The sequence below is a fragment of the Mauremys mutica genome, chromosome 3 (assembly GCF_020497125.1).
Source record: "Mauremys mutica isolate MM-2020 ecotype Southern chromosome 3, ASM2049712v1, whole genome shotgun sequence".
NCBI classification, from domain to species: Eukaryota; Metazoa; Chordata; order Testudines; family Geoemydidae; genus Mauremys; species Mauremys mutica.
Window position 1 is genome coordinate 130,248,452 of NC_059074.1, and position 27,594 is coordinate 130,276,045.

The window sequence follows — 27,594 nt, forward strand, 5'->3', positions numbered from 1 at the left end:
ATTGCTGATAGGTGTTTGTGCAACCTGTTTTTAAAACTTCCAGTGATGGGGATTCCACAAACTCCCTTGGAAGCCTATTCCAGAACTTAACTACCCTTATAGTTGGAAAGTTTTTGCTAATATCTAACCTAAATCTCCCTTTCTGTAGAGTAAGCCCATTACTTCTTGGCCTACCTTCAGTGGACATGGAGAACAATTGATCTGTCATTTATAACAGCCCTTAACATATTTGAAGACTGTTAACATTTCCTCATTGGTCAGGTCTTCTAAACTTTTTATAATTTTTGTTGCTCTCCTTTGGGGTCTCTTAAATTTGTCCACATCTTCCCTGAAGAGTGGTGCCCAGAACTGGCCACAGTACTCCAGCTGAGGCCAGTGCTGAGCACCACAAGGGCTGGATAGAGCAGGACAATTACCTTCTGTGTCGTATATACAACACTCTGCTAACATACCTCAAATTATATTAGCCTTTTTTGCAACTGCATTACATTGTTGACTCATACTGAATTTGTGATCCACTATTAACCCCCAGATCCTTTTCAGCAGTGGTATCCTTCTTACCAGTTGTTATCCATTTTGTAATTGTGCATTTGATTTTTCTTTCCTAAGTGAAGTAATTGTATGTCAGTTTCCCCACCTGATTAATAAGAAAAAGGACCTTGCAATGTTGAAAACAAAATCATTAAAGAAGGCACATCTGGGTAGGAAACTTCAAGAAATACTTTGACTTTGCAAATCTAATTTCACTTTTGTCCTTTATCTAGGCTATTTAAATATCAAATGCCATGTGCATGAATATCAAGGTACTAATAAACAATGAGTAATGTAGGATTTTATTATATGGATATTACTAATAGAATCATGTAAACTTCTGGACCTGCTCAGTCTGTAGTAGAAATTAATAAGCTGCAAGAGTTAAGAAAACAAAACAAAACCCAATGCCATATATGGAACCCTTTTTAACAAGGCTTTTACTTCAGCTAGGCCAAATATTGGAAGGGCAGAGTGGAGGGATAGGGTGAGAAATACAGAAAACAGTAATTTGCATTTCTTGGCTGAACAAAAACCATGGAATATGTATTACTTGTTTAATAACAAATGAGTACTACTAATATTAAAAGAAGTGAAATTGGTAGAGTTAGATGGTTTCACGTATAGTACAGGAATTATTTGTGGTGCTGGATTCAGTCATCGGAAATCCTTCACTGCTGCTCAGTACAGTAACATGGGTAGTTCTCATAGACAAGTTGCCGAAATAGAAGAACTACCCATTAACTAATATGAAAGTGCATAAAACAAGTTTTAAGAAGGATCCGTTAGGTGCCTCGTCTTCCTTTCATGTTTAATTATTTGACTTTTCGTCTCCACTCCTAGAAGTGTCATACTAGATAAAAGCTTACTGAACTTTCTAGGCTGGCATGGATATATTCCAGAAATATAGAATCACATTCCAAGATCTTGTCAGAACAGAGTAACACAACTGTAGTGAACCATATGTTATCTTGAGAGCCAATTTCTCTCACAATTCTGACAGAAACCAAGTGCTTAGGCAGCTCAAGTCCCAGAAAATCAGAGGCACTGACCCCAGTAATGTGTCAAATCACCCACTTTGGCCTTCTTTTTCCCTGTTATGTCCCAAATCTTGGATTTGTTCTCTTTGTTATGATGGTCCTGATGATCTGATTCAGTCTGAGTTCCCTTTTGTTCCACTACATCTGCCCTGCCCAATTACTAGAGCTCAAACATTTTCCCGATTTGTTTTTTCCCCCAGTTTGTCCATTTGACAGAGCTTTGTGTAAAGGTGTACCTCTGTATTGGTCAGTTTCACTTCTTCCTGGTCTCTTGAACAAGACCATGATATCACCCAGTCAAGCACTGTTCTGGAAGAGCTTATAATGCACATACTTCTCCAGGCATTTTAAGAGTCTGCTTAACAGTAACAGCAATTCATTAAGTGTTGCTGTGTCAGCATGTGGGGCTTGGAAAGTCTCCTTTCCCAAACTACTGCAGGGAGGCAGAAAGGAAAGTAATGAAAAGCAAGGTCATGTTAGCTTTAACCACCCCTCTTTATCTTACAATGGATCCAGAAGAAAGGTGGAAGGAGATACACTTAGGCTCACGATCACCACCAGATCTTTTAATGGAGCTGAAGGAGTTTGGATGCCTCCACAGACCTCGAGGTGGCAAGATGAACCCCTTCACAGAGCTGGGAGGCACCGAAATTAGTGTAAAATCGTAATGGGGGGGGCCTCCATTTCCTAGTGGATCCCTTAATAGTCTCTGGAAGCCAGCATTGCCACTTTTACTTCTCATCCTTTTAGCAGGAAGGAGATGATGAAGTGATTGCCATGAACTGCAGCAGTGCACAGGAGCAGGGAGAAAGACCAGTATTAGACAGGGGATGGATAGTTGGCCACATCCTCTGAGCTCAGAAGGTAGCTGAAGTACTGGGGTGGAATTGAGGGTACATGGTGACTTTCCCTCTTGATGGCTAGCAGCCTGGGAGAGAATATTGATAACATATGTGCATAGCAGAGAATTTACAGCTCCTGGGCATGTACATTAATGCTCTTGCTGGGCCTCTGCATACTCTCCTGCTGTTTGAGAGTTGCATGCAGCAGTAGAGGGTGAAAAAGAATTGACACAGGAAAAATGTGATTGAAAGAGAAAATGTGGCAAGTTTGTGAAATTGACCAGTTTTTAAGGTGTCCATTTAATGTTGTGCAGGATATGCTACAAGCTGCCAGCCAGTATCGCCAGTCTAGAGCCTCTTTATATAAAACAGGAGAGCTTCCGGAAAGAGAACCTGAATATGTTCCATGGACAGGTGAGAATAGTGAAAATGTTAGGCAAATTAATATTGGTTTTAAAACATTAGCAAATACTGTTCACGTTTTTCAGAACATTTGACTGTATCCTCTGAAGTCTTTGTGTTAGCTCAAACTGTGAATATTAAACTGGACAGTGCTGTTATGTGCTATTCTAAGCTTGTATGTAGATATTGTGACAGACCCAGGCCAGTGGGGTACAGGAGTCTGGTAGAGGGCAAATATACTGGTCACTGGCTGAGTAGTTTTCTGTTCCCTGAGTGACCAGAGCAGGGGCTGCACTAGAGTAATCAGGAACCTGCTAGAACCAATTCAGGCAGACAAGCTGATTAGAACACCTGCAGCCAATCAAGGCAGGCTAATCAGGGCACCTGGGTTTAAAAAGGAGCTCACTCCTGTCAGGGAGGGGGGAGCCAGAAGAGAGGAAGTGCGTGTGAGGAGCTGGGAGCAAGAGGCACAAGGAGCTGAGAGTGAGAGGGTGTGCTGCTGGAGGACTAAGGAGTACAAGTGTTATCAGACACCAGGAGGAAGATCCTGTGGTGAGGATAAAGAAGGTGTTTGAGGAGGCCATGGGGAAGTAGCCCAGGGAGGTGTAGCTGTCATGCAGCTGTTACAGGAGGCACTATAGACAGTTGCAATCCAGAGGGCACTGGGCTGGAACCCAGAGTAGAGGGCGGGTCCGGGTTCCCCCCAAACCTCCCAACTCCTGATCAGACACAGGAGGAGTTGACCCAGACTGTGGGGAAGATCACTGAGGTGAGCAAATCTGCCAATAAGCGCAGGACCCACCAAGGTAGAGGAGGAACTTTGTCACAGTATCCATGTGGATAGTAGAACCTAATGGTTTAGTTTGTTGATGAATGGTTGGTTTCTCCATTACTGATGATATTCCTTTAAGCTTGTTGCACTGGATACTGAGAATCTGGCTACAAAACAAAGGTGCCAAAAGTTGGGAGGCAGGTCTAATTTTTGTTTTTAGGGTGTCTTGATTCCAGCTGACAAGATCATGATTTTTTTGTATAACTTTCAAATGAAGCATAAAATATTAATCTTGCTCTGTTTAAAACAGGCAGATAGTGTTCAGGGCTCCCTGTCAAGAGTAAAAAACTGACAGTTGCCCACTTTGCTTCTTTGTTGAGTATTTGTGCTTTGCTACTCGAGGATGCAATGCTGTGAAAACTTGTCAGAACAAGTTTTGTTTTGCAATGTAAACATTTTAAAGTTTTTCTTCCTGCTTTTGTCCATGTGGACCCCTCTTATGGTATGCATGTGCCTCATGTACCCAAAATCAAAATCTTCCGAACAGCAGGATGCGTTGGCGTTATGTCTGTCCTGCATGTCATGGTGACCCCATGTCCAAGAGCATATATAGATCAGATTGGCTTTGGTCACCTCTGTTCCCACTTCTCATCCATGGCAGCAAGACTTATCTCAGTGGTGTCTGTTGCACTCTGCCTCATAGTGCCTTTTCTTCTAAACTGATAATTAAGGTAGCTAGTCCAGTTAGTTTTTAAGGTGATATTTTTGTCCTGTTGGCAGTCTATTAAGTGTTCTGTTATTTTAATGTATTAATTTTTTTTCTTCTGACTATTATGAGCTGAGATCTCTCCATGCTTAATGGCTAAGTCCAAACCATCTGGCTTCGAGCCATGCCCATCACGTAATGGACTCAGTCTAACTGGTTGGGCATGGTAGATAATTCTTGGTTTGCCAACAGCCATGTCCTGGACCATTGCTCTGTATGCAGGTCCTTCTTCTCTGTCAGAACCACTTCTCCATAGATACTTAGTTAAAATTCTACCTGTTGAAGCAATCCACAAGATTCTGAAAATGCTTCTCAAACTCCAAAAAGGGATGCTCTTCCCAGGGATACCCATCCTTCAGCACCCCTTGGGGTATGGATACTCCCATTACCTGTATCAAGAAAAGGGCATCAACCCTTTCAGCTCCTCTCGACACTCCAAACCGATTTCAGCACTGGCTGCATGCTTGGTGCCAAAGCCCTGTATCACTTACACCACATCAAGGCAGGGCAGATCTAAGCTACTTTCTAAGGATGGCTCAATGTGGCAGTCCTCTTTCCCAGAGAGAACAAACAAACAAAAAAAAGTCATGGGTTTTCTGACTCTTGTTAACTGACCCGAAAAGTCTAATCAGTTCAGACTGCCTTTGCTCCACCCAGCTCCAAGCAAAATCAGGTCCACTCCCAATACCAAAACTCATTATTGGCAATGACTCCTTGTTGTCACCAAGACCCTTGGTACCAGACCCAATACTGATACAGTACCAGCAGATAGTTCAACTACAGACATTGAGCCACCAGCCCCAGCTTGGTTACCAGTGCTACCAGCACAGACCTTCCCAGTATCAAAAAGAATCAAGCCTTCAACACCAGTATTCTCCATCTCATTAGAGAGAGGTCATAACCGCCTGTAGGTCAAATATACTCTTCTTCCTCGTCTCCCACCCACCCCTTCTTTCTTGATAGCATCAAGCAAGGACCCTTCTCCAGATGTTCAGCTCTCCCTCCTCAACCTGTTCCTTGGCAAACATCACCTTTGAGCCTCAGCACCTACCCAGCTCTATCCATTTGGCTTACCACTCTGGCTTTATTGGGCATTCTGGCTCCAGGAGCTACTCACACCCTTCCTGCAAATGACCTAGATCACCTTCCCCAGTTTCCCTTACTAGGCCAGTCAGCAAAGCAGGTCTCCAGAGGGAACAAGGGGGGGAGAAATGTGAGGAGGAAGTAGAGGAGTAGGAGGAAGATGAGATGAAAATACTCATTTTAATGTGATGAATATTGTTATTGTTAAAGTCCTATGCTATGGGAGAGGACATAACATTTATTCTCCTCCTCACTCTTGCAACCTCTACTGCTCTCATCTCTAAGTCACCTGTTAGTTTGATTCTGTTCTCATGTATATTTGCTGCCTCTCCAGTAGAAGTGTTTACTTGGCACAGGTTAAAATCTCTGGAAGCCACTGAAGACTTGTTTGTCAGGGCACCCATCAGTGCAGCTGAATTAGCAGTGGCATGAATAGTAACTCTGGGAAATAATTTGCAGATTAAGGCCTCTCTGTGTTGGAGTGCGCTGTGTTGATGCATGCAGAACCTTGTGACAAACAGTTTGGTAGACTAAAACTGTCCTGTAGTAGTTAGAGTTGTTTGCAGTGCCTCATTACAAGGGTTTCAGAATATTTTCTGATCTTTATACTTTTTAAAATTAAATTGTTAAAATAAAACAGGTCCAAAAAAATCCCAATATAAACTTTCATTTTTTTTATTGATTGGATTGAAAGAAATCCTTTTTTCCTACTGCTCATCAAATCTCTTGTAATCAGTTACAATTTTAGTATGTGTCAGTGTCAGCATGTCAGTCTATATTTATGGTATGTAAATTGGTTCATTACTTAAAAGTAAAATTGCTTTAGTTGTACTTGGTTTTTAATGTACATATGGCATAAGAAGTTAGGGGCTCAGAGTTAACCTGTGGATAAAATGGGAAGGTTAGAATTAATGCTTAGTATTAATAATGTGTTAAAAAAAAAGAGGGAATATTTTAAAGAAATAGCTAATTTCATTGCAATTTTTTTCTGGGTTGCTGACAAATTCAGATTTGAAATTTGCAATGTGATAGTTCATTCTATACTGAGTGTTTCAGATGTTCTTTATATTTTTTTCTCCATATTTTCTATTTCCCCACTGGTATTTGAGTCACACCAGCAGCGGTGTACATAGCCATCACAGCTCTAAATAAGACATTTCCAGCTCCCAGGCCCTCTTCCGCTCAAACAGGTTCCTAGCTACTTCTCACAGAAGCTTATGCGCCTCCTGTTCCATCAGCTCTGGCCTTCCAGTACATTCCTGCTTTGTTGACAAGAACTGAGGGGCAAAAGATTCCCTGCTATTTGTTGACTTTTGGATAGTTCTCAAGAGGTGTTAGCTGGATCCTGTTGTATTCCCCCAGCTCTATGGAAATGTCCCAAGAAAAAGCTCCCTCCCTAGCTCATAAGTGTACACTACTTCCCTACTGCTTAGTTCTGTCTAGGGCAGGGCCGCCCAGAGGGGGGGGCAAAGGGGGCAATTTGCCCCGGGCTCCGCAGGGGCCCCCAAGAGAACAGCGGAGGCTCCCGCCTCCGCCCCTCTCCTGGAGCCTCAGCGCTTGATGTCTCCAGCGGAGCCCCTGAGCCCCGCCCTGCTCTGAGCCGCGTGGTGAGGGGGCGGGGCTGGGAGCTCCGCTCCCTCCACTCGGCGTGGAGCTCCCAGCCCCGCCCCCTCACCACGCATCTCTGAGCGGGGCAGGGCTTAGGCCCCGCCGGCCACACGCTGCAGCTGTTGGGCGAGGCGCTGAGACTCCAGGCGAGGAGGGAGCCGGGGGTAAGAGGCTGGGGCCGGGGGGAAGCGGGACCCGCCGCCGAAGCGCAGCCCGGTCTTCGGTGGCGGGGGGCCCCTTCCGTTCCGGGACCCGCCGCCGAAGTGCCCCGAAGACCCGCGGCGGGGACCCTCCCCCCGCCGCACTTCGGCGGCGGGTTCCGCTTCGGCGGCAATTCGGCGGCGGGGGGCCCCCGCCGCGGGTCTTCGGGGCACTTCGGCGGCGGGTCCCGGAACGGAAGGGCCCCCCGCCGCCGAAGACCCCGGGCCCCCGGAATCCTCTGGGCGGCCCTGGTCTAGGGATCACAGAGAGGGGAAGGACACCTTTTCTACCACTGTTCTCTTACCTTCTTTTGCTCCTGTGAGATCTTTACATTGTGTATAATTTTTAAAAAATTTAATATAGAGCTTCAGAAATTATACCATTTATAACAATTAAAAATAGTGAAAAAGCAGCAGCCAGCTGAACTAAGACAGCAGCAGCTCCACTTTTGTTATGTTCCCTTTAAACACCCTTTGGGGAATTGTGTACCTGTGGGTTCCCAGAGTACTGTACCAGTGTGATAACTTCTCATGCTTTTCTAGTGCACATGTAGGCACTGACAGAAGCACAAAGTAAACACTGAAAATGTGAGAAACACTACAATCTTTTAGATATATTTTGCATGTGGTGATGTATCTGTCTGTCTTTTAATGCAGGGGTTCTCAAACTGGGGGTCGGGACCCCTCGGGGCCGTGAGGTTACTACATGGGGGGGGGGTTCAACCTCCATCCCAAACCCTGCTTTGCCTCCAGCATTTATAATGGTGTTAAATATATTAAAAAGTGTTTTTAATTTATAAGGGGGGGTCGCACTCAGAGACTTGACATGTGAAAGGTGTCACCAGTAAAAAAAAGTTTGAGCCACTGCTTTAATGTCTATAATTGTGCTCCCTTCATACTGTCATAATATATTAAGTCACAAGCTAATTATAGAATCTAATTTTGTAAATGTTTACTGTTTTTTATCTTTCCAAGCATCTAGTGGTCCAGCTGGCATACGAACAGCAATAATACGTCAGCATGGAATTATTCTGAAGGTTGTTTATCCTCAAGTGGACAGTAACCTCCGTAGCATTGTGGCTGAACAGTTGGTGTCACTGCTAGATTGCTTTCTAGATGGCTTTGTTTCTCAGCTTAAATCCGTGGACCGGCCTGCTGATCAAGATAGATACAATAATCTGGAAATGGAATATGTTCAGAAAAGATCGGAACTTTTGTCTCCTCTTCGTAAGTGCTGATCTCTTTTCTTTCGTGTAAGGATTAACCATTCATCTAGGAAACAATGCATGGAATGTTTGGATCCAAGCAAATACAGAAAATAAAAATAAAAATAAAAAATTGTTCCATATCTAGAGTAATATTACATTTATATGCAGCATATTAGTTGTTGGTTTGTTTGTACTATTTAATGGGGAAGTTAGCTATAGAAATAGATTGAAGAAAATGGAATTCTTATTGTAATGATCCTAAATCAAACCTGTGTAGCAGACGGAAGTCTCCTTCCTGAATTGTAAATTCAGTGCATTCTTTCCAATTACTTATTGCATAGCCTGATGCCAGGAACTTGATATGACTTGACAGTGTTGGATGAAAATAGCTTTAAAATATATTTCTAAATAAGTCTATTTTGTTGCCACTTAGCCATAGATCTGTGTGAATATTTGTCAAGTGGTACATTCGTCTAACAGCATAAATATTAATTGTATAATGTTGATTATATATTATTTTAATAATCATAGCTTAATCATAAATAATTATAGCATTGATGTAGCCAAAATATTTTGGGTTGAATAATGTAATCTTGGAAACAGTGCTCACTTATAATAGGTAGCACAATATTTGGTAAATTTATTAACCTGATTTTTTAGGCTTAAAATGAATTAAATTAATAGAACAGTTGAATATTAAATCCATCAGTTTTTACAATTATGATTAGGGAAGTCTTTGCTAAGTAAAGAAATTGCATGTGTTAGTCTTTTTATACTAACATACATATATTCTGGTAGCGTGTAAATATATACAAGCTCTGTAGCATTGTATTCAGTTTAAAGCTTTAATTTCCTTAACACACTGATGGCTCTTGAATCTCATGTCTCTTGACTTTACTTGGATCAAAATAGAAGTGACCAATAACATATTGTGTATATGAATCTAGTAATCCTCATAATTGTTTTGTACATTGACAAAATGTCTTGTCTTGTTACTTTCTCACTTTTGGTGATGCCTGATTATGAACTGTAAATATTTATGAAAACAAAGAATTTCAAAAGGTTTAAATGGGAGTGGTTTACTTACTTTCAGAAGTAGCTGGGTGCCTAACAGGCCTGTGTGGCTCTGAAAATCTCTCCAGATTTATTGTGCTGCTTACTGTATATATTACATGTGTATGCATGTTTACATAAGCATGCACATCAGTTGTAGTTTGAAAGCACAAATAAATGCATACTTGATATACAACTATTTTTATATTGCAGGGATTTTGAATTATTTTTATTATTGTGATCCAAAACAGCATGCATCCTCTTACAGACTGTGTGTGTTTGATTGACTTGTTTCTCTTTTGGGTTCCCTAGTTTCCCTAGGACAGTATCAGCTGGCAGCTGCTTTAGCAGAGAAGTATTGTGACTTCGATATCTTGGTACAAATGTGTGAGCAGACTGATAATCAGGCCAGACTACAACGTTATATGACGCAGTTTGCAGATCAGGTAACTTTTTTCTCACTCATTTAGACATTGTTCTGCAGTAAGATGGGATATAAATCATTGCCAACAAAACACTGATGGTAATTTTAGGCTTTCAAAATCCAGTTAATAGACTTTGATATCTTAGGTCATTTTTATATTTAAAAAATTATTTTCCTACTCTTTTGGTTCTCCATTCTAAGTGGTACAAAAGTAAAATGAATCTTGCTGAACAAAAAGATTGTATCTAGAAATGGGATTTAAACTTGTTTAGTGGGTGGTATCCCTCTTCTGATATTCTGTTAGCTTCAGGATATGAATTTTAAACAGGAGATTCAGTAGTCAGTTTATCTACTACTAACAGTTTTTATCGTTTTTAGTCATTTTCTTCTGAGTCATTTTGGCAATAAAGTAAAATGTTTTAAATTGTTTGACTCACCTGTACTACATAACATATGTTCAATCCTAATCTATTTCTAAGTCTTGCAAGTACATGCACAAGGAAAAGTTACTTGTAGTGTTTTGGAGTCTTCTGTCTTTGCAAGTGTGTGAGAGACTTCCACAATCATGCATCTAATTTAAAGCCTTATAAAAAGGTGATTCTTTACGGTGGTTTTATATATCACACCGAAAAGATACAAACAAAAGAATCCTTTTGTTTTTATTATAACTGTTGAGTTAGAAATAATTTGGTCAAAATATAGTAAAACTCTGTGGTAATCACAAGCAATGTGTACACAGTTTGAAATTTGAGAATTAATAGATCAGTCTTGAATGCATTTTATGTACAATGATTCTGCATGTGAGAATAATTCATAACGAGGGGCAAAATTCTCCACTCAGAGCCCTGTGGCAGACTTCCAAACTAATATTCTACTTTCCCTTCCTACTCAGATTGCTTATTGATGGCAGTGAACATTACAAGAGTAAAGAACAAAGATGTAATCTGTAACAACTAAAGTTCATACTGAGGATGTTCCTTTTGAGACAAAAATATTGAGTTGCTTATAGATTAAAAAATATAGAGAATGGTGTAGATCCTCTTCCATAGACACTTATATTTTTGATCAAAACACTAGCTTTTTCACTAGGATTTTGTTAAACACTTTTCCCTCTGGTTTTGTTGAGCAGGTAAATCCATGTTCTAACCACCTGTGGTCTGTATAGCATTTGTGTTGAAACTAAATTGGACATAAAAACTGACATCAGTTTTTAACATCTCCTATAATCTTCAGAATTTTTCAGATTTCCTGTTTCGTTGGTATTTAGAAAAAGGAAAGCGAGGAAAGCTGTTATCTCAACCTATTGCTCAGCATGGACAGCTGGCCAGTTTCTTGCAAGCTCATGAGCATCTCAGTTGGTTACATGAAATCAATAGTCATGATTTGGAAAAGGTAGGATTTTTTCATATAAAATTAACTAAAATGTTTGTTTTAAAACTAACAATTTGTTGAATACACACAGAAGTGTAAGGGTGTACTAGTCACGACTCTTTGATGTCACTGACTAATATTTTGGATCAAGGAAGCTTTTATTAAAACACCCTTCACACCTTCAATTAAAGTAAAAGCATTCCCAATGAATATTTCCTAACGCCCTCAATAAGTCTTCCAGCAAAATCAGGGAAACCCGAAGTTGACATTCTTGATTCTTTAAAAGATGGTAAATCTTTTGTTGTTTTTTTTGTTTGTTTGTTTTTAAATAATCCTTTCCAATTTTTTTTTTACATCATAAAGAAGCTAAAAAAAGGTCATTGGTCCAATTTTTAAAATTATTTACAGGTTACCTTTAAATGGTGAACATGAGTAATGTGCATATAGGTCTTGAAACTGGCTTCTACTACATTTGGGTTGATTTCTGTGGCGGGTATCTTTGAAATATTGATCTTTATTGTCCAGTTTGTTGACAAATTTTCCTCCCTACTTCTCACTGTTCTCTTCCTTGTCTCCTCCCACCCATTTTTCTTGATTCATGGACCACTTCCCTTCATCCACCCCCTGAGTAGAACTCTGTGGTGCTAGTTTGTTTTCCCAGCCATTAACCAGAAACTATTAATTTCAACCCATATGTACATTTCTTGTATAAAATACGGAATAACATAGCCTCCACCCATGCATTATAGATCTGTAATGTCAGTTTCAATGACTCTGTAAACCAAAGGACCTAAAAATCGTCAATATAAACTGAGTTAATAGAGATTTGTAGTAGTGGGAGTTAAATTATACCTCTACCCCGATAGTGAAACATATGTATTGTTACATTTCCAACCATCCTTACAATAACATTCTTGTAGCTATATGTATTAAAAGACGCAGACAAGTTTGTAACAACTTAAAAAAATTAAGTTACGATAATTTTATTAATATCACTTTTGCATCAATAATGAAGTCTTCTTGCCACATGTCCTAAACAGCAAAATGCAAAACTTCAATTTCCAAGTTGTGCGACACTTTTTTTGGAGTGTTATAGCCTATAAAATTTTGGGGGGGAGGGAGGGGGTTAAAGAAAAAATAGCCATAAAGGTTTAGTTCTAAAGGAGTCCATCTGTTCTCTTTCTCCCTGTGCCTTTGATGTTATTTCTAATACCCTTCTTAACTTTAGGCTCACAGAACACTGCAGGCTTTGGCAAATGTGGAGACCAGATATTTTGCAAAGAAGAAAACTCTTCTTGGCTTGAGTAAACTAGCTGCATTGGCATCTGACTTTTCAGAGGACTTATTGCAAGAAAAAATAGAAGGTAAGAAATAAAGAGCAGAGCAAAGAGAACAGCAAGATGATGAATTTCTTTAATCAGAATCTTGTTAGTGTTACATATGGTAAAGTTAAATCCTTAGTGCTGCGTCTTTGGAAGTTTTCACCATCATTGTTGTCCAGTGTCACTGGAAAATTTGGACCCTAGTTCAAGGGTGTATAGTTATTTTTTAAAAGGCACTATCAGTTCCTCTGGTAAATAGGTTAATAAAACTACTGCAATTTTAAAAAACAAAAACTCAAAACCACCTCTGATCATTTCTTGGAGCCTGATGGTGTATGGTGTCGACTGCCTTTGGAGTTGAGGTTGCATGGTGCTACATGCCCTCATCTAGTTGGAGGAGAGAGCTTTTGGAGCTTTAAAAGCCTTTCAGTTTTCCTTTATTAGTATATTTGCAATGTGAAAGTCTAAGCATGTGTACTGTTAACTCAGGTTGTCATTTTTTTTTTTAATATGTCACTTAATTTTTTTGGTAGGGAAATGGTTTCATAACACTTTAATTCAAAACGCATTGAGGTTGAGAGCACCTGTTCCCTCTCCAAGTGGCTATACAGGTCCTGGAACCTTGCTCCAGTTTTTAAAGTGTAATATACCTTTCCAATGATAGTAACTATTGCTGCATCTTTACTACCAGATTGTGGAAAGGCTCATGAAAGATTCGTAATAAATAGCTGCTGTAATATTGCCAAACAGGGGGAGCATTATAACATACTTCACACAATCCCTAATACAATAGTATTTTGTTTTTGGTTTAGTACCTATTTATGGCTGTTCTTGAATCATCCCTTTCCTGTTATCTGCAAAAAGAACAGGAGCACTTGTGGCACCTTAGAGACTAACAAATTTATTTGAGCGTAAGCTTTCGTGGGCTACAGCCCACTTCATCAGATCCATAGAATGGAACATATAGTAGTAAGAAGATATCTATCTATCTATATATATATATATATATACACATACATACAAAGAACATGGAAAAAGTTCATGTTCATGAAAAAGTTCATTCTCACAGATCTTGGGAGACAGACCAGTCCTTGCTTACAGACAGCCCCCCAACCTGAAGCAAATACTCACCAGCAACCACAGAGCAAAAACACTAACCCAGGAACCTATCCTTGCAACAAAGCCTGATGCCAACTCTGTCCACATATTTATTCAAATGACACCATCATCGGACCTAATCACATTAGCCACGCCATCAGGGGCTTGTTCACCTGCACATCTACCAATGTGATATATGCCATCATGTGTCAGCAACTTGGGTTTGAATAGAGATTGGGAGTGGCTGGGTCATTACACATATTGAATCTATTTCCCCTTGCTAAGTATCCTCACACCTTGTCAACTGTCTCTAAAATGAGCCATATTGATTATCACTACAAAAGTTTTTTTTTCTCCTGCTGATTATAGCCCCATCTTAATTAATTAGCCTCTTACAGTTGGTATGGCTACTTCCACTTTTTCATGTTCTCTGTATGTATTTATATATCTTCTTACTATATGTTCCATTCTATGTATCCGATGAAGTGGGCTGTAGCCCACAAAAGCTTATGCTCAAATAAATTTGTTAGTCTCTTAAGGTGCAACAAGTACTCCTGTTCTTTTTGCAGATACAGACTAACATGGCTGCTACTCTGAAACCTGTTATTATCTGTGTTTTTAAACTTAATGACAGTTCATTGCATATCAACACTATTGTCATCATAACTTTCATTCTTAATTCAAATACTCGGACTGGGGATGTATAAAGCTCCTCGTTCAGATTTTGTAGGGAGGTGACCAGTAATCTGTACAACCCCAATGAAATAATACTGAAAATTACAAAGGATATTAATGGTAACTAAGCAAACTTTTTGAAACTGTGTCCTTTGGTTTTTAATACACTTCTACCCCGATAGAACGTGACCCAATATAACACGATTTCAGATATAACGCGGTAAAGCAGCGGGGAGCCTGAGGCTCTTTAAAACGCCAACAGAGCCCCGCTGCTTTACCGCATTATATCCAAATTCATGTGGAGCCCTGGGCCCTTTAAATCCCCACCAGGACTCTGGCAGCCAGGCTTGGGCAGTGATTTAAAGAGCCCGGGACTCTGGCCGCTGTGGGAAGCCCTGGGCCCTTTAAATCCCCGCCCGAGCCCTGCTGCCAGAGCTCTTGCCATGATTTAAAGGGACCAGGGCTCCCCACAGCAGCTGGAGCACCGGGCCCTTTAAATCCCCGCCGGGGCTCTAGCAGCCGGGCTCGGGCAGTGATTAAAAGGGCCCAGGGCTCTGGCAGCTGGGCTCAGACGGTGATTTAAAGGGCCAGAGGCTCTAGCCGCTGCTGGAAGCCCCAGGCCCTTTAAATCCCTGCCCGAGCCCCGCTGCCAGAGCTCTGGTGGTGACTTAAAGGGCCCGGGGCTCCCCGCAGCGGCTGGAGCACTAGGCCCTTTAAATCACCATCTGGGAAGTCAGTCCAGTCTGGCACGGCGTACCGGACCATACCCGATATAACGCGGTCTCGCCTATAAGGCGGTGAGATTTTTTGGCTCCCGAGGACCGTGTTATATCGGGGTGGAGGTGTATGTTTAATCTCCTACATAAACTTTTTAAATAAAATAAACTGGCAGCATCAAATTTTGAAGTTAAAAAGTCATATTTTTCACATTGGGGAAGCAGCCACTCTGGAAACACATAGCAATGCTGATGTGAAGAAACGCCTTTGAAACGTAGTGATGAGAGCCTCAGATGAGTGAGGGAGAATGGTCTTGTGGTTAGGAACTCAGGAGATCTGGCTTGAGTTCCTGGTTTTGCCAGAGATTACCTATGTGACTGTGGGCTAGTCAGATAATCTCTCTTATTAAAATAAGGGTAATCTGTCCTTTCTCCCACCTTTTGTCTTGGCTATTTAGACTGTACTCCCTTCAGAACAAGAACTGCCTCTGTCCAGTGCCTAGGACATCAGGGCCCCAGTCTCAGTTGGGGAGTCTGTGTGCTTCTGTAATACAAATAATTAAAAAAAAAACTAAATAAACACACTCTAAGACAAATAACTTTGTAAACTGAATAGTTTTGTGACTTGTCAGAATTTATTTGTATGTTTAATGATCATAATATGAATAATAATGTGAAATATTCTTCCCCCCTAACTAAATGCAAGAAATATCAGAACAGGAGCGTTTTCTGTTGCATCAGGAGACCTTACCTGAGCAACTGCTGGCTGATAAGCAGATGAACCTCAGTGTCATGCCTGTATTGACTGCACCTCAGCTTATTGATGTATGTACCTCAAATTTTCTTAGCTAAAGTTTACCTATGTGCTGCTATTTTCCACAGAATTGGTGAGAAGATCAGAATTGAATTGTCTTTGTTATTTAAAGGATGGTTTTCCATCCCACCCTCAGTTGTAAAATATGAATTGGTTATCTATACTTAAGCCTCCATTATGGCTTATGATTAAACTTCAAGGTATTGCTTCCAGTTCCTGCTTTAGCTTCCTGGTTGAACATGTGCACTGCCATGATGCATAGAGCAGATCGGAACAGAATCAAGAGCTGAGCTATTGGATTGGGGCACTGTGTGGATACATGATAACTTGGAGCCTGGCTTAAGAGGCAGAAGGGGCCCAGAACTTGCCACCCTTTGGAAGACAGGGATGCTGCAAAGTGGAAGAGCGGGGAGGGCTGCAACCAGGAAGGAGGGATTTTGACAACCAGCTGCACTGAGAGCCAATAGAAAGTCTTTGATCCCCTACAGAAAATCCAGCCAACAGTGTGCCAGAGCTGACTTTCTCTCCTTTGTCCCTCACTTCTTTTTGCAGTAGTAGCTACAATCACAAATTGCCTTACCAGTTCCTATGTCCTTTAGATAGCATGATCTTTTCATCTGCTTCACTTTTATCATCCACTGATGTGTGCAGAAAGTTATAGAGGAATGCACATGTTGCTACAGTCACCATCAAAAGAAACCCGAACCTATCAGTGATGTCTGTTCTGGTATTCATTGCTCTCTGTACAGCCTCTATAAAAGAAGCAGCAAGTTGCACATTCTGTCATTACTGTCCCTCTGTCTTCTTGGACTTGCCCTGGTAGTCAGCAAGTTTTGAGTCCTCTACCCACACCTTAAACTAGGCTAGTTAGAAGGAAGAGGGAGAGGAGGAGATATCACATAATCCTTTTTCAAGCAGTTGGGACACTGTCAGCTGTCCAGTTTTCCTCTAATAAGTTCCTGCTACCATCAAATCAGTGTCCTTAGTCACTGTTTACAACCAGGAAGTGATAATCAGGGGCTGGGAACAAAATATATTAGTCTTAATCTTAAATTTCAATTTAAAATCCTGATTGAGGGTTTCCTGTATGGAAACTCTGTATTAAAGGGTGAGTTGGCAAAATACGTGTCTGCAGCTTTAAATGTAAAAGGCTGATTTAGAATTTTGATCTCAAGCATGTCTCTTTTCAGGAGACGAACGATAGAGCATGCATTTTTATATTGCTGTGAGCTCATTTTATTTGTGGAGCTCAGCTCTGGCTACAGTAGGCTAGGAATGTTGCAGCCTTAAACGGCATTTAAATTTGAAACCTGTACTATAGCAGCCTTATATCCAATATAGTCTTTCCACAGACCATTGTCATGTGGGTGGAATGCTAGTCTAAAACCTTGACAATATTCCTTACCATAAAAATACTTGCAGCCGAATCAATACATATTTCAATGAAAAGGTCACATAAGTGGAAAATACATGGTGGTCTTCCCACAGGGTTCTTCACGGTATCAGTTTACATCAATTTGCAAGCTAAGAATAATTCTGTACTTAATCTTTTCATACCATAGCTATACATATGTGATGAGAACAGAAGAGCTAATGAGTATGACTTCAAGAAAGCACTGGACCTGCTTGAATATATTGATGAGGTAGGAAAACTGGTTGGATGATCACAGAATCAGAGGGAAGTATATTTTAACTTCTCTGAGCTGGTGTTGTTACTGTAACTAGAGGATTAAATACTGGCCCTTGGTGCCCACCAATGGAAGTGACCTCCTCTAGTTTTTCAATCTTTGGAGATATAATGTCAAATGTGGTGTAGGTCAAAGTAACTGTGGTTTAGATCATAAGTGAAATAACACTTACTCTTGTAAACTGCAACAGGGTAGGCCATCTGTGTTATACTGAGAACCTTGCCAGTCTAGAATTTGTCACCAGACAAGAAGGGGGTGGGGTGTCCATCAGTGTCCACTATTATCAGTTTATGTGTGTGCCAATAAATGATCCAAAATGAGTCTGCCATGCCTCCTCAAATTGAAAAGACCTTTTTGGCCTACGTCTGTGGTTTTTATCATTATGATAGTACTATTTAGGGCATAAAGCTTGCTGTCTTAAGCTTGCATCTTTGAGAGATCACCATTTCTCCTTCCACACTCTTATTCCCTGTTTGCTCACAATTACTCCGGGCATCCTCAGCAGCATTCTTCAGCCAAAAATAAAAGCCATGTCATTTCAGAGCAGGGTTATTTCCAAATTATCTAGGAAAGGTTGCTACAGAAGTGCTGGAAAGCATTTCTGTGCTTCTTGGAATGGGGAGAATCATCTCTGATGTTCCCAGCTCTTCCTAGTCTGGAGGGAAAAGGCTCCAGCTTGAATCTACTGTATGATAGTGCTTTGTGCTACAATAAGGCCATTGTGCTGTCCAACAATAACTTTGTAGGTCACATAGTTATTAAATTTAGATTATTTAGACCTTAAGTTATGGTCTTTCCCTTGTTAAAGTTCCTTTTTGTAATGCCTCTTAAGTAATTCTTATTTGTGCTCCATGTATGAAAAGTTTTATGTAGAAAATATTTGTTTGTATTTTGTGCTTTTATTACACATTATTGTGTGTAATGGAGGAGGAGAAAAATGTTAATGTTTGGGACATTGTATTGTATTGATAGACCCAGAATTAGTTTTCTTCCACTTTAAATAGAAAAATGTTGCTTAACACACATACCCTGATTTGACTGCTATATAAGAACTAAGTAAGTAATAACATTACTTTGGGAGAGAATAGCAGCAAATGGGGTTACTGGTCTTAGTTGCTACTCTTCTTTCATTTGTCATTGCCTTTTTCCAAATTCCCACCATCCTTTATGAAAATAATCATATAGTGTAATTTTAAGAAAATAAGATTTAGAAGAATCTTTCATTTAAATTAGAGAAACTTAGATGTCTGAAAAAAGAATATACGCTGCAAATGGGAAAGCATAAATTAAACTAAAATTTCTGAGTGGACAAGGATTAGGATTTCATGTGCATCACCCATGGAGAAGCATGATTGACAAGAGAAACTGCAGAATTTTGAGGCTAGACATGGGTTGCCTAATTGCTCTTGTTAGCTGTCCCAGTGACACTCTATCTAACTGGCAAAAAGCTAATAGCACAAGGATTTTGCTCACACTCTTGCTTCCAGAATTCCCTCAGCCTAGGTTTCTCAGTTTCTCCAGGGGGTGGGAGGTGTTAAATAGCTGAGATGCCCAAGAAGGCTAATGGGAAAACAAATGGCCTTTTGTGGTGACAGCATCATTATCTGAGCAGGAAGGTCTCATGCCAAGCCTCTTGTATCTGTGCTAGAGGTCTGTCTGCACTAGGGTAAAGGCGTATTTTAAAGACATGTTAGCTAACACATTTAAAAACTCTAATGTAGATAGGGTAAACTGTATTTTAACATGAGAGTGTTATCTGGTCATGGTGAACACCTAGCTAGCATGTAAGACAACTTGCCCTGGGCACAGTAGGTTTTTAAAACAGATTAACTAACATGGATTTTAAAATAGAGATAGAGATAGATATGGGGTTAGAGAAATTCATAGCCTCAGCTGCAGGTGGAGAGAAACTGCCTTTAATGGTTGAAGTCTCAGCCAGGTTAGCCCATGTTGTCCTAAAATAGGAGTTGCACTCAGACAAGTGATTCTCCCCTCCTTCACAGACTTACGTTTCCCTAATAGCCACGGCCTTCATGGCTGCCAGAGTGCCAATGGCACTCTTTGTCCCCTTTGTGAGAGACATTATCTTAAACTTTTGGCTTTGCAAGTCAAAGCTAAAGTCATTTCTCACTCTGTCTTCAAACATCAAAGGGCATTTTTCCAAGGCAATACTTTAGAGCAGTGCTTTTCAAACTTTTTAGGCTGCATGCCCCTTTCCAAATAAAGTAGTCTAATCTACCCCCATCTGAGACAGGCAGAAGCGATGCATGGTGGGCATGCCGTCCGATTTCTGCCTTCCATTTAGCAACAGCTCCTAGAGGTTTTCAAACTATGGGATGCGGAATAACATCCAGGGAGAGAGGCAGTGACGCCAGGCAGCTTTGGCCAGCTCCACGTAGTCTGGCTCAGGGAGGGAGTGCTACCTCCATCCCCTGACTCACCGCAGCAGGCCACCCAGCCTGGGTTGCGGGGAGGTGTAACCAAAAATTATAACTTGCGGGCAGAGGGAGTTCAGCTCAAAAAGTTTGACAACAGCAGGTAATGCTCCCTTTTCAGTAGCTCAAACATGGGGCTGATATTCTCAGGTTTTTATTTTTTTTTATTTCTAATTTCTATCAGATGCTTTTAGGTCTTATTAGCTATTACTCCTTTCTCAATTAGGTTTAAATAGGTGAAATCATCCTTAACTGTCTGACATGAGCACCGAGATCTTTCATCTTTTTCATCTACTCACTATATCTCAACCAAAATGCAGTAATTTGTGGTTTCCTGAAACGGGTCTTTCCCATAAATGGGTGGCAGTTGAAAAACGTGGCAGCCTTACCATCATGCTGTAGTTGATTTTTCTATATTTATTAAGACCTACCTCTGCTAGTCACTGTTGGTTTATCTCTTAGGCCCTACTCATGTTCATATCACACTCTTCCATTGCTTGGGCTGTGCTGCTTGGCTTCTTAACTAGAGGACCTGTTTGTATTTGCTTTTATTTTGTACCATTTTTGCTGACTTTCCCACAAGTTTTGTTCTTTGTAACATGCGCCAAGCATACAAAAAAAGTAGAACACGGAATTATGCCCTAACTGTTGCATTGAATGTAGAGTAAGTTTCAATCTTTTCTCTCCTGTTGATTCTTTTCTGTTTTAGAACACAAGATTATTTACCCTTTGCAAGCCTCTCAGATTTGGTGCTAACAATTGTCCTGCCACTAGGGCAGTAGTGCAAAATTACTCAGGGTCAAATGATGATGTATTGGCCAATTAGATGGTTTGACAAAGCAAGGGTATAATACAGCTGCATAGAAACATGCATACATAGTACAATGCTTACTTTCTCTCATACTACATTGTGCTTATGCAGTACTGTTTTATCTGAAGATTTCAAAGAACTAAGTCTCAAAACTCCTGTGAAATAGAGCAGTAAAGTGAGGCACAGGAAGGTTATTGCTTATCTACATTAAGCAGAGCTGAATAGAATTCAGAGGCTATGTGAAGCTTGAAGCCCCTGCATTTGTGAATCAAATGAACCAAATGACTGAATGAAATTTGGACAAATAGCAAGTTTTAGTAAGTTTTTGTGTAAAAACCATGTGAAATTACTGCATTTTTCACTGTTTCCATCCCAAGTCATAACTGGGCATCATTTCAGGTACCTGTCCCAAGTGTTGAAGTGGTAACAAAACTAGGCAGTTTTGCTTTGAGGGTTTTGAGAGGTGTTCTGCTGCTTTGACCACTAGACAGTACTGCCTCTCTGCAGTGAAGTGACAAACCGGTTCCTATGTACTAGTTACCAATATCAATTATTCTTTTGTAAACAAGACCAAAGAAAGCATCCAAGTCAACTCTGGGTTCTGGATGTGATGTGGTGGTTAGGAAAAACCCTTTTTGTCTTTAAAAGAAAGCAGCAGTTAATATTAATTTTCCTTTTCTTTTTAAATTGAAGGAGGAAGAAGTGGATGTAAATGATCTTAAGCTTAAAATTCTTTGTAAAGCTCTCCAAAGAGACAGGTAGGTCATAACTGAACATACATGAAGTGTACAATTTTCTCTATTCATAGCATTGATTTTTCTTAATTGTAAATTTCTGTACTAATCTCCAGCTTCTAATATCAGATTGAATGTTCAAATGGTATGTATGTATGTTTAATATAGATTCTGAAAAGTCTGTCCAGGACAGTGCGTGTTTTTTAGAGTGAGGGGAGAGGTATCACTTACAAAGCTACTTCTGTAATAGTTTATCCATTAAATCCTCTAGCTATTTTACAAATACTTTAAACATTTAGGGAATTAAAATGCAACTATGTGGTTTCTTGAATTTTCTTTTGCCCTTTAATGGGGGAGAGAGATGACTGGCTATGAAACTAGATTTTCTTCTTTGAGGCTAACAGCATATTTCCACTTCTGGAATAAGCAGATCCCAAGCTTTGGATCTTCTAGAGCAGTGTTTCTCAATGACAGGTCACAGTTTAGGAAGGCAGCAAGTTGGTCCTTGGTATAAGGTAGAGAAACACTGTTCTAGAGTATTGTCCATTGACACTACTGCTGGAGACTTTCATGTCACTTATGCTGGGCACAGAACTACTTTGACAAATTATTCTCTAGAGCTGCAGTGCTAGATGTTCAGCTCTGGACTTAGTTGAGTTGGACAGCTCCTTGGTTCTGCTATGTTGGACACAAACGCTTTGGTAAGCTGTTCCTCACTTTGTAGTCAACAAAACAGGATCATTGGTACTGGAAGAGACCAGGGACCTAAATATTGTTTTAGCTAGCTATAGAGCCGCTTTGACTGATCTCCAAAGTCAGTGCTGGACACACCTTACTAGACTTAATCAACTGGATCTGAAGAGTTTCCCTCATCACCAGCGTTTGAGGCAACCCTCCTCTTCACAGATCTCTAAATCAGTGGTTCTCAACCAGGGGTACTCCTACCCATGAGGGTACACAGAGGTCTTTTAGGGGCTACATCAACTCATCTACATATTTGCCTAGTTTTACAACAAGCTACATAAAAAGCTCTATTGAAGTCAGAACAAATTGAGTTTTCCTACAGTGACTTGTTTAGACTGCTCTATATATTATACACTGAAATGTAAGTACAAGATTTATATTCCAATCGATTTATAAGGTAAAAATGAAAAAGGCAGCAATTTTTCAGTAATAGTTGTTGTGACACTTTTGTATTTTGCTGTCTGATTTTTTTAAGTGAGTAGTTTGTGAGGTGAAACTTGGGGAAGACAAGACCAATCAGCCTCCTGAAAGGGGTACAGTAGTCTGGAAAAGTTGAGTCACTGCTCTAGATAATGCCCATGACATATAGGCACCCTTTCCTTCTAGTTTTCAAATGCTAGTCAGTCAGATTTTTGAACTATGGTCATACTCCACCCCCACTCCAAAGGGACAGAAGGGAAAAAAATAACCAATGAAGGAAGAGCATATTCCATGCGCACTGCACCTTTGGCAGCCAAAAGGAGCTGAAGAGCAGTTGGAGCCACTCCCGCTTAAAGGGGAGGTTCCAAAGGACAGGGATTTCCAGAAAATTCCCAACTTGCATGGCCAGGGAGCATTTATCCTACAAGTGGGAATATGCAGGCAATATAGTTACTTGCTGATTAGTAACCTTCCCCACTCTTTATTATATTGTGGGTAGGTTCTACTTTAAAAGTCTTCACAATTACAGCCTAACAAGTTCTAGGCTTTGTCCATGCTGGGCCAAGAACAGAGTTTAGAAATGGTATTTAAACACTGCTAGAACAAATTTTAAACATGGCTCTCATCCACATTGGCTAGCTAATCCGTATTCAAACCAGTTTGGGTGGAATAGTGTTTAGATAGTTTACACATAATTTCCAGATTTGCTTCCCAGTTCACTGAGGTTCTGCAGCCAAGGAGGTTAATCTCTGTTCCAAAGGAGGTAGTAGCCATTCTCTCGTGTCTGCAAAATGCTACATTAGGCATTCCACAGTACCTGCTTTTAGGGATGGAGCTTGTTACATTCCCTATCTTGATTACTATACATGGTGACTGGATTCTTTGGTACAACACCGAGACTCGCTAAGCATGCTTAGCAACATCCTAACATAGTGCTGGACTTCATTTCTCTCATTCTCTCCACCACTCATATGCCTGTTGAAGGAGTGAAGATAGGGGAAAAGGAGGGTAACAGGGAACTTTGTCTTTTTTCTCCCCAATAAAATCATGGGTGAAATCCTGACTCTGTTGTAGTCAGTGAGAGTTTCTCCCCAGATGCTATGTTTTGTTGTTGTTAGCATACCTCTTTGGAGACATGGCTGGGAACTGACCAAATCATCCATTTCCCAGTGACCACACAAGATAATTATGTCCGTTTTAGGACTGAAATAATGGGTATATCTACACTGCAGTTAAAAACCTGCAGCTGGCTCATCCCAGCTGGCTCAGGCTCACAGGCTAAGGTACTGTTTAATTGCAGTGCAGATGTTCAGGCTTGGGCTGGAGCCTGGGCTCTAGGACCCTGTGAGATGGGAGGGTCCCAGAGCTTAGACTGCAGCCTGATCCCAACATCTACATCACAATTAAACAGCCCCTTAGCCGGAGCCAGCTGGCACAGGCCAGCTGTGGGTATCTAATTGCAGTGTAGCCATACCCAGCATAATTCCAGGCTGCATGGCATTTGACATTAGGGACAAGAAACCTCAGCAACTGAAAAATCCAGTGCCAACAGCAAGGGAAGTTATTTTAAATCAGGGTTTTTTTCCTCCCCCTTTCTGCCAAGCAAGAATGGTTTGAATTAGGGCTTCAACAGCAGCCTGACCTTTTCCCTTGAATGACTCAGCATATGTGATCACATATTAAGGCTTGCATAGAAACTATGGATATTTTGTGCTGAGTTAGGGCCTTGAAATTTTAAACCTTTCACTCAACGTTTTGTTCTTCCTTTGCTTCTCCTGTTTAAAAAAGTTTGTTGGCAAGTTGCCTTTGCTTCTGTGTTCTGAAGTATGTCTTTTTACAGAAAACTCTTGTCAGAATGGTGATTGTGGAATAATTAAAATAATTGTTTAAACAATCTTACTTAGACCCATGTGTATAATTGATTCTGAGTTCTCTAATTGAAGCAAATAACTTTTTTTCTGCTGTTACGGTTTAGTCAGTGGGGAGGCATTCCTATTATCTTCTTTATTAGACTGTCTTGTAATGCCACAATTTTAATAAAATTTTCCTCTAAAATATTAAAAAGATAACCAGTTCAGGATGCAACGAACACTAGCTTTCAACTGTAAAAATGCACACAGAATACAGGTATACTCCAAGAAAATGTATTACTGTTTTAGTATCAGGTTTTTAATGATCCTGTTCTCATATTTGATCAAGTTTTTAATCAACTTTACAACTTATAATTTATACTTTCTGAGTTGCAGTTGGTCCAGTTCAGAAGGTAAAGATGATCCAATTGAAGCATCTAAAGACAGTATATTTGTGAAAATATTACAAAAGTTATTGAAAGAAGGTAAGTTTTGTTATATATAAAAAATACTTCCTCAAATTGCTGTCATCCTTGTTTTAAAACATACTTAACAAAATAAACAGCTTTTATCTATAAAAAGTAGAACAAGTAAGATGTAAAAGAAGCAAAAAAAATTGCATAAGTAATTCATTAGATAAAAATGTGACCATGGTGGCACCCTACTCTAGCTTTTTGTATTGTTAGGGAGGCGACAAAACATGTAAATTCTCTCTCTCGGAGCCTCCAAATTACATATGTTTTGCAGGAAGATAGTGTTTATTTTTTAGTAACTCATTATTATACAATGGAACTCAGCCTCCAGTGTAAAAATCCCCTATGGGACAGGAGGAATTTTAAGACACCAGGATTAATTCAGAATGGCTTAATTGTTTTAACTCACACTTTTAAAAAACTAACAAAAAGCCCTGTGTTCAGACCAATCAAGCAACATGACAACTCAAAAGGAATTTTTGGGGGGAAATTTTATAAGCAGCTAAAAGAGATTAGAATAATAACTCAACCTTTAATTTAAAATTTAAAAAAGCTATATTGTCAAATGAGAGAAGCTTGAAGATTATAATTATGAAGTGCATTTCTTCAGAACAGTTTTATGTTGCATTTTTAAACCTATCTGATTCTTGATCTTTTTTAAGGGCTGCAGTATCCAGTCATTTGGACTAAGTCCATTTTAACGGATCAAAAGTATGATTCGACATAGTTTTTTTGGTTTTTTTTTTGTTAAACAGGCACTTTGTGGAGTTTACATAACTATTAAAATATAGAATATGAAAATGGTCAAATTGAGGAGGGGAATATAATCTTAATCTTTAAACAATGAACTCAGTTTTACAGAACACTTTATAGAGTTGTTGCACTGCATGACACAGTAGCTGGAATAGAATTAGAACAGTCTTTACAACTGCAAATAAATGATTCAGGAACTGAAATGCAGGTACAGATGTTTCCATTGGCATCAAGCATCCTTTCTAAGTATCTTACAGTTTCTATAATGCGAGTTTATTTGTGTTGTAGGAGTTCAGCTCAGTGAATATTTACCGGAGGTGAAGGACTTGCTGCAGGCAGATGAACTTGGCAACTTGAAATCCAATCCTTATTTTGAATTTGTGCTAAAGGCAAACTATGAACACTATGTTCAAGGACAAGCATGATGACTTTTAACATTTTTGAAAGTAGAAACTTCTAAAGAGTGGAGTTAAAGCAGTGTATACTTTTTTACATTCTGTACGTACTTGGTTAAACCTTTGTAATAAAGTTTACAGTAATGTGTTTGGCTTTTGAAATTACCAGTCTTTACAATATAGTTAAGTCTCTTAATTTTTCTCTGGGAAACTCACCTTCTCTCCCGATGGCTGTAAATGTATGGTTGATTTTCATTTTCTGTGCCTCTTTTGGTTTCACATTTGTTCTGTACTTTTGTCTCGTGTGCAGGAAGTCTCAACACTAGAGGCACATACACCAGGGGTGAAATCCGGGCCCCATTGAAAACCATGGGAGTTTTGCCATTGACTTCATTGGGTCCAGGATTTCACCCCAGGAGTATATATTGGAAAAAAATACAATAAATGTTAAATGATGGCCGAATATATAGCTTTTTGGATTAAGAAATGAAAGCCCTGCTTGTGTAAAGCACTCTGCTTAGAAGTTAGGCTTTTGGTATAAAACTTTGCATTGATACAGCACCTTCCATCTGAAGAGATCTATGCAATACATGGATAGGTAAGTAGTCCCCATTTACAGAAAAAGAAACTGTCACAGAAAGGATAAGTGACTTGCACAAGGTCACTCCCTGTGCCAGTGGCAGATAGGGGTAGAACCCACATCTCCTGACTCAAAAGTCCCCTGGCCTAGCAAATACATCGGTCTTTCAACTTGTACGTAAATGCAGTTTTTCACATAAATTTTCAGCAAATCCAGAGCAATTTTTTATATTAAGGTTACAAATACAAAAGTTATCTGTAGATTTTTACATTTTTAAAACAATGAGATTGAAGTTTGCACCATACAGTAATTGACAATAAATGCCTAGAATCTAAGCTCCCAGGAAACCTAGAAAGCAGTTACCAAAGTGAGAGTCCAGGAAGACTTTCCTTACTCGAAGACTCATTCTTTACTAGTAGATGCCAACTTACCCCCGTTCACTTATCTCTGACACGATGATAAAAAAAAAAAAAAGGTCCATGTAACTCTTAAAACATTGTAATGGTTCTAAGGCTGAAATAACGGGTTTAATTTAAAATCATATAAAAATTGCTTTAATCTGACAAATCGCAGGAGGAGCTTTTCTTTTACAAATAGTTTAATGTCCAGAGAGTGAATGCAGAGCAACTTGCATACCCTTATGCTCTACTTGCCCTGGCTAGGTGCCTGCTAAAACAACTTGATCCAACAGCTGAGAAGGTCATAAGTTAAATCAGTTGAAGAGAATCCAATTTCTAGTTTAAAAAGCACAGCTATCGCACCATTGCTTCCCCTCCTCCCTGTGCT

At 39.9% G+C, this 27,594-nt stretch overlaps 1 protein-coding gene across 1 annotated transcript in view; it reads left to right on the forward strand.

The window, feature by feature from the left end:
* NUP133 (nucleoporin 133) overlaps window positions 1-26,405 on the forward strand; it is a 57,169-nt gene extending 30,764 nt beyond the window's left edge. Inside the window, exons 17-26 of the mRNA XM_045010925.1 lie at window positions 2,728-2,827; window positions 8,220-8,471; window positions 9,818-9,951; window positions 11,163-11,321; window positions 12,529-12,664; window positions 15,818-15,936; window positions 17,488-17,568; window positions 21,553-21,617; window positions 25,004-25,092; window positions 26,122-26,405. Of these exons, the coding sequence (XP_044866860.1) occupies window positions 2,728-2,827; window positions 8,220-8,471; window positions 9,818-9,951; window positions 11,163-11,321; window positions 12,529-12,664; window positions 15,818-15,936; window positions 17,488-17,568; window positions 21,553-21,617; window positions 25,004-25,092; window positions 26,122-26,258 (1,272 nt within the window). The 3' untranslated portion in view covers window positions 26,259-26,405. The remainder of the gene's footprint in view (window positions 1-2,727; window positions 2,828-8,219; window positions 8,472-9,817; window positions 9,952-11,162; window positions 11,322-12,528; window positions 12,665-15,817; window positions 15,937-17,487; window positions 17,569-21,552; window positions 21,618-25,003; window positions 25,093-26,121) is intronic.
* Window positions 26,406-27,594: the final 1,189 nt, after the last annotated feature.